General features: G+C 46.1%; 1 protein-coding gene across 2 annotated transcripts in view; it reads right to left on the bottom strand.

Moving 5' to 3' along the window:
- Window positions 1-1,785: 1,785 nt before the first annotated feature.
- tspan31 (tetraspanin 31) overlaps window positions 1,786-11,432 on the bottom strand; it is a 31,177-nt gene continuing 21,530 nt past the window's right edge. For both annotated transcript variants that reach the window (XM_072494010.1, XM_072494011.1), the window contains 3 exons: window positions 6,807-6,947; window positions 5,582-5,689; window positions 1,786-5,008 (listed from right to left, as the gene is read on the bottom strand). In XM_072494010.1, coding sequence (XP_072350111.1) covers window positions 4,934-5,008; window positions 5,582-5,689; window positions 6,807-6,947 — 324 coding nt within the window. In that variant the 3' untranslated portion in view covers window positions 1,786-4,933. The remainder of the gene's footprint in view (window positions 5,009-5,581; window positions 5,690-6,806; window positions 6,948-11,432) is intronic.

Here is an 11,432-nt window from a genome sequence, read left to right as displayed (position 1 = left end):
AGGATCCTACTCATGTGGAAGGAGGCGAAACCCCCCGGACTGGAGGCCTGGGTAAATGATATGGCGGGGTTCATTAAACTGGAGCAGATAAAGTTTGCCCTGAGAGGATCGGCTCAAGGGTTCACCAGGCGGTGGCAGCCATTTCTCGACTACCTAGGGGAACGTTAGAGGGAAGACAGATGACCAGCAGCAGCAACCCAGGGGGGAGGGGGGGGGGGGTTAGTTTAGGTCAAAGATGAAGGGGTTTTGTTACTTGTGTATTGTTTAAAATTTCTGTATTATTGTTGCGTTTGCTTTGTAAGAGGGGAAAAATTGTTGTTTGGGAAAAAATTTTCAATAAAACATTTATATTAAAAAAAAGGAATACTGCGTGCAGTTCTGGTCACCACAGACCAGAGCTGCACGCTGGTTTAGCACACTGGGCTAAATCGCTGGCTTTTAAAGCAGGCCAGCAGCACGGTTTGATTCCTGTACCAGCCTCCCCGAACAGGCGCTGGAATGTGGCGACTAGGGGCTTTTCACAGCAACTTCATTGAAGCCGACTCGTGACAATAAGCGATTTTCATTTTTCACATTACCAGAAGGATGTGGATGCTTTAGAGAGGGTGCAGAGGAGGTTCACCAGGATGTTGCCTGGTATGGAGGGTGCTAGCTATGAAGAAAGGTTGAGTAGATTAGGATTGTTTTTGTTGGAAAGACGGAGGTTGAGGGGGACCTGATTGAGGTCTACAAAATTATGAGAGGTATGGACAGGGTGGATAGCAACAAGCTTTTCCCAAGAGTGGAGGTGTCAATTACAAGGGGTCACGATTTCAAGGTGAGAGGGGGAAAGTTTAAGGGAGATGTGCGTTGAAAGTTTTTTACGCAGAGGGTGGTGGGTGCCTGGAACGCTTTGCCAGCGGAGGTGGTAGAGGCGGGCACGATAGCATAATTCAAGATGCATCTAGACAGATATATGAACGGGCGGGGAACAGAGGGAAGTAGATCCTTGGAAAATAGAAGACAGGTTTAGATAAAGGATCTGGATCGGCGCAGGCTGGGAGGGCCGAAGGGCCTGTTCCTGTGCTGTAATTTTCTTTGTTCTTCTCACTGGTGAGTTCCTCCCGCTTCGGGATGGGGTAGTGTTCACGCATTATATTCTTATTGAGATCCTTGTGATCAATGCAGATGCGCAGGTCTCCCGAAGGCTTTCTAACACGCCATCGAGCTGACCCAGTCAGTCGGTTCGGTTACTTCGGAAATGATGCCCTGTTGCTGAAGATCCTGGAGCTGTGCCTTCAGGCGCTCCCTCAGCGGAGCCGGCGTGGTGCGTGGACCACTGGCTTGGCATCAGGTTGTAGCAGAATCTTGTATCGATATGGCAGTGTGCCCATCCCATCGAACACATCCGGATACTGAGCGAGGATGTCAATGCCAGCCTGAAGATCCACATTGGAGGATGTCATTGTGTAAACCCACTGCACGAGGTTCAGCTGCTTGCAGGCATGTTTAAGGGGCTGTTTAGCACTGCTAAATCGCTGGCTTTGAAAGCAGGCCAGCAGCACGGTTCAATTCCCGCAACAGCCTCCCCGAACAGGCGCTGGAATGTGGCGACTAGGGGCTTTTCACAGTAACTTCATTGAAGCCTACTTGTGACAAGCGATTTTCATTTCATTAACATCTGAGGTAAGGAATGGTGGAACCTGCATTTGTGCTTCTAACATATTGCATGGTGATGATGCCTCTTCCTTACCCCCTGATGTTTGACTGCCACATGCTACAAAGTATTGACACGAAAAAGTAGTATAATTCATGAATTAGTGAAGCATTTATTGCAGGTTTTGTTTTCACTTTTTTTATACAATAAAACATTTTACTGTAATGTGTTGGTCTACACCTGAAATCCAGATTATGTAGGAATAGATTACAGCCAAACCTTCCATTGAACAGAATGTGCCAAGGCTTTACACAAGGACTGTCCCTCAAATTAAGTGTCTTTCTGAACAAGTTATTGGTACCAATATAAATTCTTAGCCACCAGTTGTCATCCTAAAACACAGGTCAAACACTGCCAGAGACGTTCCACTAATCCATAGAATTCCTACAGTGCAGAAGGCCATCAAGCCTGCACCAACCCTCTGCAAGAGCACCCTACCCAGGCCCACTCCCCCACCCTATTTCCATAACCCCACCTAACCTTTGGACACCAAGGAGCAATTTTAGCATAGCCAATCCACCTCACCTGCACATCTTTGGACTGTGTAAGGAAACACACATGGAGAGTGCAAACTCCACACCGTCTCTCAAGGTTGGAATTGAATCTGGTGCAGTCAGGCAGCAGTGCTAACCACCGTGCTGTCACATTCCTTGCTTCTAGCTGATCGGTCAAAAGAGCTTGCAGCCACTGAGGCACAACACTACTCATTTGACCCTGTCCACACTTCCAGAACCACCATCAAGCCTTTGAACACACTTGGGTCTTTAAAGTTGGCAATCACCAACCCCCGCCACAGGAGGGCATCCACAAATGTCAACCAAACGATATGCTTTCCAAATCCGCTAACCTAATGCATTGCCAATGTAAAACCACATCTCTTGTGCCCTCTGCTAGATTCTCTCCATGTCTACATGTCCCTGCACTGGAGCCAGAGTGCCAAGAAATGCCAGTCTCATCCAGTATATTCCCTTCACAAAATGCAATGAGAATTTGCCCCAGTCACACAAATATTTCAAAAGGATAAAATTGAGCTGGATTTGGGTGGGTGGGGAAGAGATTTTCAATGTGTAACTTTGAGTCTCGAGCAAACACCACTTCCCTCAAAGGCAGTATCACTTGTGGCAAAAAACACCTTAAAAATACAAATTACCGTAATGAATATTCAGCAAAGGATCAAGCTCTTAAAGACTTGTTTATAAAAAAAAAACAATGCAGGTTCTCATATCTACTATAGTGATATTATTAGTCCAAGTTACGATTACTGGTTCAGTAACACAACCACTACATTTCTGTAATGGTCACTGTATAATATATATATGTATGTATAAAATATACAACAAAATTAAAGGAGTATTTGACATTCATTCTTCCACACCATTAACAAAATACTAAGTATGTTGGTTAAAAAGTCAACTGGGAGGTTTCTAAATGACATATAACAATCTGCACTCCAGAGTACACCTAATTAGCACAATTTGTTTTATACCACTAATCCTTGCATGGATCCAGCTAGCAGTGGAGTTACCTATGCAATTCCTATTGTAACCAATTCAGATTCATGCATTGAATCATCCCTCTCCTCATGGTGGCAATGAATTCTCACAAACGGGTGTGTTTAGGTGGGTGATATGTGGGCACACAGCTGAAGATCACATCCTGCGCTACTTTCATTGTGTAGTTAGCAACAGTCAAACCACTGAGCTGCCTTTTCACTGATGAACCTCGGGGCCAAGGTTATTGCACGAACAAGTAAACTATTAATATCCAAAATATGAAGACTTCACTCCTGATTTACTTCCTTTCCACAACAGCTCGGTGGAAAAGAAAATTAAAGCAGACCGACGTTAATTGAAGGGCTTCAGATTCAGCAGTTTGACTGCATTTATCTAGTGTATCAATACTATGTCCATACAATTTGGTGGCTCATGTGAAGACATCAGACATTTCCCAGCCAGGGTTTTGGATTGGATGGTCACGTTTATTTGCTCAATTACTTACAGTGTAGGGTCTTTATAATACTAATGCTGCAGTTTGTTCATAGCTTGAGAAAAGACATTCCTCCATCTTGCATTCTAGTTATGTGGAACATAGCTCGATACAACAGCAAGGAGAAGGCAGTGTAGCCTCAACTTTGATAAAATCAAAACATCACGAGAATACACCCTTGAACAATTAGGAAGAATGACAAAAATCTGGAACTATTGGGAGACGTCACATTTCAGTGGTACCAGTATAACTAAACACTGAAGCCAGACAGTTGAAAATGGACATGAGCCATTGGGTCTGAACCAGGACTTGAAAAAAGCTTTTCATTTAACTCTTGACATTTATTTTCTTTCCCCTCAATTCAAAGGCATTCTGCTCACTTGCAGTTGCCAGATCGAATGGTGCTATAACTGCAGCTATCTCACAGGCAAGTTAGCAGAGAAGTGCAACTCCCAAGGCTCGCCAGAACGTCAGTCATACCCCTAGTGAAGCACCAACCAGAGCGTACATGGATATGGTAGGAAGTTAGCTTCTGTTTTGACCTACAAGTAGGAATTGAGCCAATACCTTCATTACCACAGCCACACAGCAGCAGTGGCACTGAAGCTGCACGTGTTGTAAATTTGAAATCAGTATGGCTGCTACCAATTCCCCTATCGCAAATTTAAAACTTAAAGTTACCATCAAGTTCAAACTTATGATTGTGACAAGTGTTCCTTGTAAAAGTTCTGTATAATAAAAAGGCTCTTTCAATCAATTAAAACCTTTATTTAAAAGGAAGTTTCTCTCCTGCTCTCTTCAATTCCCCTCTCCATTAACAAGCCTAAAAACTGGCTGAACATTAATAGTAGCTGTAATGATGCATTATTAGTCTGGCATACCTAACTGTATGTCATGAAACAGCAAGCTCCGGACTAATTTAAAAAAATTTAAGACTTTGCACACATTTTTCAAGTTCTGGTTCTTACACTAAAATATAGCCACATAACCAGGGGCTTAACATCAAGGGTGGAGCATTCAATTAGTACGGCCCAAATGTCACTGAGTCTCATCAGCCGTGGCATCACAATAATTCATGCAGTTTGGCCAATTTGCTCCATCCCATCATGCATTCGAGAAGGAAAGTGGACATTCTTCTTCTGCCTTCCGTATCCATGTGAGCTTTGATGAAAATAATCCCTGGGAAAGATAATTTTTGACTAGCAGCTAGAGGATGCAACGGTCATGAGAGTGCAGAGAAAGGGGAGGGTTCTACAAAAAGGCACTCGGGTTTGCTCGAGGGTCCTTCTGGTTCCTAAATCTCATAGCTAGCCAAACTCCAAGGATCTGGGGGAGAAAAAAAGAACAATGAAAATTAGTATACCTACATGTTTTTTCTACCCTGCCCCAATACATTATGTACCTCATGTACGGAAAAAATACACAATATTGACACAAGACTATATCGGAGAGAGCATACACCAAGAGCAATGGATATTCCAGAGCAATGATTTGGCAATAATCTGATCAATAGGTTCAGATCATACCAAACTTTAGAGAGCAAACAATGGCTTTGCTCATGGTTTGGCTGACATTTCATTTGCTCCAAGGTCTGGGTCATCCCCTACTGCCACTCGTTTGTGAGTTGAGTGGCACCTAATGTCAACCAAATTTTCCAGAGTCTCCATTTATATTTTGGAAATATCCAGTAAGACTACCGGGGAAAAATTAAAATAGCCGAAGATTGGATTGTTGGTAGCCCCATATGGCATCCGTGAACATTAGGATTTCACATCCAAAGAACCGCGATTGCTCACATTAATGAGAAACCAATTTTTATTTTTAAAACTATACCTCCACAAGATAATTTGGAAGAGGCAAATCCATTGTTACTTTACAACGCAACACAACAAACCTCACCTCAGTAAAGCTGAAGAAAAGTCCCACTCCACCCAGGATCCTGAGAGCCTGGCCAGAATGTGTTAACATGACATTGCCACAGATTTTACAACCAGTTGATTTGCAGGGCTGTCAAAAAAGAAAATACAAAGTAGACGCACAGTATTTGGAATACAAACGTAAAACATTTTCACCAGGCAAGAAAGATTACAATCTTTTTTGCATCAATTATATTTGGTTTCCTGCCCCTTCACAGACGATAATCCTTATTCGTGTCACAAGTAGGCTTACATTAACACTGCAATGAAGTTACTGTGAGAATCCCCTCGTCGCCACATTCCGGCGCCTGTTCGGGTCACAGAGGGAGAATTCAGAATGTCCAATTCACCTAACAGCACGTCTTTCGGGACTTGTGGGAGGAAACCGGAGCACCCGGAGGAAACCCACGCGGACACGGGGAGAGTATGCAGACTCCGCACAGACAGTGACCCAAGCCGGGAATCGAACCCAGGTCCCTGGTGTCTGTGCGGAGTCCGCACGTTCTCCCCAAGCCTGCGTGTGTTTCCTCCGGGTGCTCTGGTTTCCTCCCACAGATCAAAGATGTGCAGGTTAGGTGGATTGGCCATGCTAAATTGCCCCTAGTGTCCAAAAAGGTTGGGTTACAGGAATAGAGTGGAGGTGTGGGCTTGGGTAGGGTGCTCTTTCCAAGGGCCGGTGCAGACTCGATGGGCCGAATGGCCTCCTTCTGCACTGTAAATTCTAAGATATAGCAGTGCTAACCACTGTGCTGAGTTTCATAGAAAAGCCGATTTTAACGTTGGGGTGGGGGGGAAGATTTGGGGAACTTTAATGCGCTCTTTTTGTTAATGTGATTCAACAACTGCTCCCAGGCCACAAGTGCATATTGTCAAAAGGATAGTCGAGGATAATTGATCCTTCTAATCTTCCCTCGCCTACCCCACTTTCCACCACCAGCATCACAAGTGAAATCAGACTCAAAACCTGTAATCATTCCCAAATTTCTACACAGGTAATTTCAAATAAAGACTCAATTGGATGAATAGGAGCCCAATATCATATTTCCGACCACAAATAGATTGGTGGGGTGCAATAAAGGTCCATTTCCTGGAACGTCTATGGAGCAAGCACATACCAAATATTACCCTTTATTGTTGTCTAGGGAACTTACTTTGCTGTGTGCATGCCTTTATATAACATCAATAATCCTACAAGAAAAAATACTCACAACTTTACATAACGAATAATCAGATGTGTAGATGGCAATATTCTCGGTATCATTCATAAATCCACAGCAATCCAGCTGGTGTTCTAGATCTCGTCTGGTTGCATTTGACATTCTATTCCAGGTCAACTTTAGCAGATGCTCCTAAACAATAATAAAATGAAAAATCAATGTCTCACAACAGACCAACTTCCAATGAAGTTTACCATATGGTCCTTAAGCAGCATTCCAAGTGAGTGGAATGGATTGTCAAAGGGGTTGGCTATAAAGTTTGGACTTAAGTTCAAGACCAGTGTGTTTGCAGTGATGGAGTTCTTTTCCCCCAATGCTCAGTTAGCTTTTTGTGGAAACTCATTCTGGGAGTGGTGTGGTTTTGGGTATTCGCAGCACTAACATCTGCTCAATTTCAAGCATTGATTTGGACTGGAAGATCAGGAGGGCAGAGCAAGAGCGAGGAAGTGCTTTATCTCTGGGTCCCAGTCTGAGAGTTTGAGTCCATTAATCTCGACTTTCATGTCAATGCAGGATTGAAGACATGCTACAGTGTTGAAAGTGCTAATTTCTGATAAAGATGGATCTTGATTTAATGCGCTAACATTCAGGTGAACTTTGACGGTCCCATTACCATGTGGAATGATGATGTTGTGGCGATAATAGAGACCTGGCTCAAGGAAGGGCAGGACTGGGTGTTAAATATTCCTGGGTACAAGGGACGGAATTCTCTGATAATGGGGCTGTGTCCCCACTCCCGCGAGAAAACGGGCACAAATCACTCTGGATTTTCCTGGATTCACTGTTTTGCCGGGGGCTCGTAAGGCCCCGGAGTGCTCATCGCAGCTCCGGCTGCCAATACGGGACCCTGCACTTCCGGCCGCAGGTCCACGCATGCATGCAACATGGCGGACCCACGCCGCCATTCGGTGGCCGCCGATCGGCGGCTTGGCTGTCCTGGAGGGCTCCCCCCCGGTGACAGATCCCCCCCGACCCCCCCCCCCCACCAGGGCAGCCGCGGACTGAGTCCTCAGCCACAACTTTGAGCTCCCGCCGGGTGGAACCATGAGTGAACCACGCCGGCGGGAACTCGGCCAGTTGTCAGCGGAGAATTGCCGCGGGGGCCTCTTTCAATGGCCCCCGACCGCATGCACGCGCGACTGGCGACGATTCTCCGGTCCCCAGAGAATCGCGGGAGCAGCGTCGGACCCGATCACGGGTTTGAGGCCCATTCTCCGCGCCCAGCGCGATTTTGCCATGGAGGCTGAGAATCCTGGCCAAGGTGTTCAGAAAAGTTAGGAAAGGAAGAAAAGGAGGAGGGTGGCAGTTCTGGTTAAGGAGAGCATTGCCATGCTGGAGAAAGAGGATGTCCCAGAGGGTTCAAGGACAAACAATTTGGCTGGAGCCAAGGAACAAAAAGGGAGCAATCACATTGCTCGGTGTGGTCTACAGATCTCCAACCAGCGGAACAGATGTAGAGGAACAAATCAGAGGCGTAATCATTACAAGGAACTTAAATTACTCTACCTCTACCCCAATCTATATTTGGGTAAAGGGCAGAGAGGGGAAGTGTTCCGAGCTTGTGTTCAGGAGAATTTTGTGCAGCAATACGTGTCCAGTCCAACAAGAAAGGAGGAATTGCTGAACCTGGTTCTTGGAAATTAGGTGGGCCAGGTGTCAGTGGGGGAACATTTAGGAGACAGTGATTAAGGTTTAGGATGACGGTGAAAAGGGACAATGGATGATCCAGAGTAAGAATAATTAACTGGGGGAAGAAGACTTCAAAAGGAGCAGGGACAAAGTTGGGCTGGATAGACTGGAAACAAAGGTTGTGGGAAAACCCGTAGCTGAACAATGGGCTACCTTCAAAAATGAAATGGTTTGGGTAAAGTCACAATATATTCCCTCAAAAGGAAAGGGTAGGGCAAACCAATCCAAAGCTCCCTGGATGAAAAAGGAGATAGAAATCAAGAAGAAAAAATGTGCTTATGACAGGTGCATGGTAGAAAATACAATTGAGAACCAAGAGGAATACAGAATGTTCAGAAGGGAAAAGCAAATAAGAGAAGCGAAGAGGGATTATAAGAAAACAATGGCAGCCAACATAAAAGGGGAATCCCAAAGTCTTCTACAGGCATAGAAGTAATAAATGGGTGTTAAAAGGAGAAGTCAGGCCGATTAGGGACCAAAACGAGATTTACACATGGAGGCAGGGGATGTGGCGAGGTGTTAAATAAATAATTTGCATCTGTCTATACCAAGGAGGTAGATGCCACCCAGGACATGGCAACAGGGGAGGAAACTCCGTCACTAGAAGGGTGCAAAATTGATGAGGATTAAGTGTTGGATAGAGTGTTGGGACTGAAAGTTGACAAGACTTAGGACTGGATGCATCCAAGGATATTGAAGGAGGTGATAGTGGAAATTACAGGGACACTGGCCATAACTGTTTGGTCTTCCCTAGACTCAGAAAAGGTGCCAAAGGACTGGAGAACTGCAAACATGTTGCCCTTGTTCAAAAATGGTTGAAAGGATAAGTCCAACAATTTCAGAGCAGTCAGTTTAACTTCAGTGGTGGGGAAGCTTCGAGAAACAATGTCAGGATAGAAATAGTAGTCACATGGAAAATGTGGGTTGACTAGGAAGAGCCAGCATGGATTTCTAAAGGGGAAATTGTGTTTAACCAACCTGCTGGAGTTTTTTGAAGAGGTAACTGAAAGAATCAATAAGAGTAATGATGTTGATGTCGTTTACACGGACTTCCAAAAGGCATTTGATTGATAATGCAACACAACGGATTTGAGAAAAGTCATAGCTCATGGAATAAAAGGGATGGTAGGAACATGGATAGAGAATTGGCTGAGTAATAGGAAGCAGAGAGTAATGGATATTTTTCAAGCTGGAGGAAGGTTTGTAGTGGTGTTCCCCAGAAGTCGGGATTGGGACCCTTGCTTTTCCTGATAGATGTTCATTTTTTTTTTTTGTTTTAAAAAAAAATAAATTTAGAGTACCCAATTCATTTTTTCCAATTAAGGGGCAATTTAGCGTGGCCAAGCCACCTAACCTGCACATCTTTGGGTTGTGGGGGTGAAACCCACGCAGACACGGGGAGAATGTGCAAACTCCACACAGACAGTGACCCAGAGCCGGGACCGAACCTGGGACCTCGGTGCCTTCAGGCAACAGGGCTAACCCACTGCACCACCGTGCTGCCTCCTGATATTCATGATCTAGATCTTGGAGTGCATTCAAAATTTGCAACGGACACAAAACTTGGAAATATTGTACACTGTGCCTAGGGAGCTACTACTGGGCAGCAAATGTGGCGATGATCCGCAAGTGGGTTATGGAGAGAGAGGGGACGGCATGGAAGAGGATGGAGATGGCGTCCTGTAAAGGAACGAGCCTGGGGGCGTTGGTGACGGCACCGCTGCCGTTCTCGCCGTCCAAGTATACCACGAGCCCGGTGGTGGTGGCAACGTTAAGGATCTGGGGCCAGTGGAGACGGCACAGGGGTACAGTGGGAGCCTCGGTGTGGTCCCCGATCAGGGGTAACCACCGGTTTGTCCCGGGGAAGATGGATGGGGGGGTTCCAGGGCTGGCATCGGGCGGGGATTAGAAGAATGGGGGCCTGTTCATTGACGGGACATTTGCGAGCCGGGGGGCACTGGAGGAGAAGTTTGAGTTACCCCCGGGAAATGCTTTTAGATATATGCAGGTGAGGGTTTTTGTGAGGCGACAGGTCAGGGAATTCCCGTTGCTCCCGGCACAAGAAATTCAAGACAGGGTGATCTCAGGTGTATGGGTCGGGGAGGGCAAGGTGTCGGTATACACCAGGAGATGAAAGAAGAGGGGGAAGCGCTAGTAGAAGAGTTGAAGGGTTGAAGGGTAAATGGGAGGAGGAGCTGGGGGAGGAGATCGAGGAAGGTCTGTGGGCTGATGCCCTAAGTAGGGTTAATTCCTCTTCCTCGTGTGCCAGGCTCAGCCTGATACAATTTAAGGTGGTTCACAGAGCGCACTTGACAGGGGCGAGGTTGAGTAGGTTCTTTGGGGTAGAGGACAGATGTGGAAGGTGCTCAGGGAGCCCAGCGAACCATGTCCATATGTTTTGGTCATGCCCGACACTGGAGAGGAGTGGCGGGAGCAATATCACAGGTGGTGAAAGTCTGGGTCAAGCCAAGCTGGGGGCTAGCAATATTTGGAGTAGTGGACAAGTAGTGGAGTGCAGGAGGCGAAAGAGGCTGGCATTCTGGCCTTTGCATCCCTAGTAGCCCGGCGTAGGATCTTGCTAATGTGGAAGGAGGCGAAGCCCCCTAGTGTGGAGGCCTGGATAAACGACATGGCTGGGTTCATAAAGCTGGAGAAGATTAAGTTTGCCTTGAGAGGGTCTGCGCAGGGGTTCTACAGGCGGTGGCAACCGTTCCTAGACTATCTCGCGGAGCGTTAGAGGAAGGTCGGTCAGCAGCAGCAGCAACCCTGGGGGGGGGGGGGGAGAATGGGGGATTGCTTGGGGGGATGGATGAGCAAGAGATAACATGAAGGGTGGGGGAAACTGGCACGTGCGGGAGAGAGCCAGTGTATAAAGCTATGTAAATGTACTATTTTGCCATGTATATATCTTGCTCAGCGCGATTTCTT

The sequence above is a fragment of the Scyliorhinus torazame genome, chromosome X (assembly GCF_047496885.1).
Source record: "Scyliorhinus torazame isolate Kashiwa2021f chromosome X, sScyTor2.1, whole genome shotgun sequence".
In the NCBI taxonomy this organism is placed as follows: domain Eukaryota; kingdom Metazoa; phylum Chordata; class Chondrichthyes; order Carcharhiniformes; family Scyliorhinidae; genus Scyliorhinus; species Scyliorhinus torazame.
Note: the sequence above shows the minus strand (reverse complement) of the source record. Positions and strands in the feature narration are given on the sequence as shown.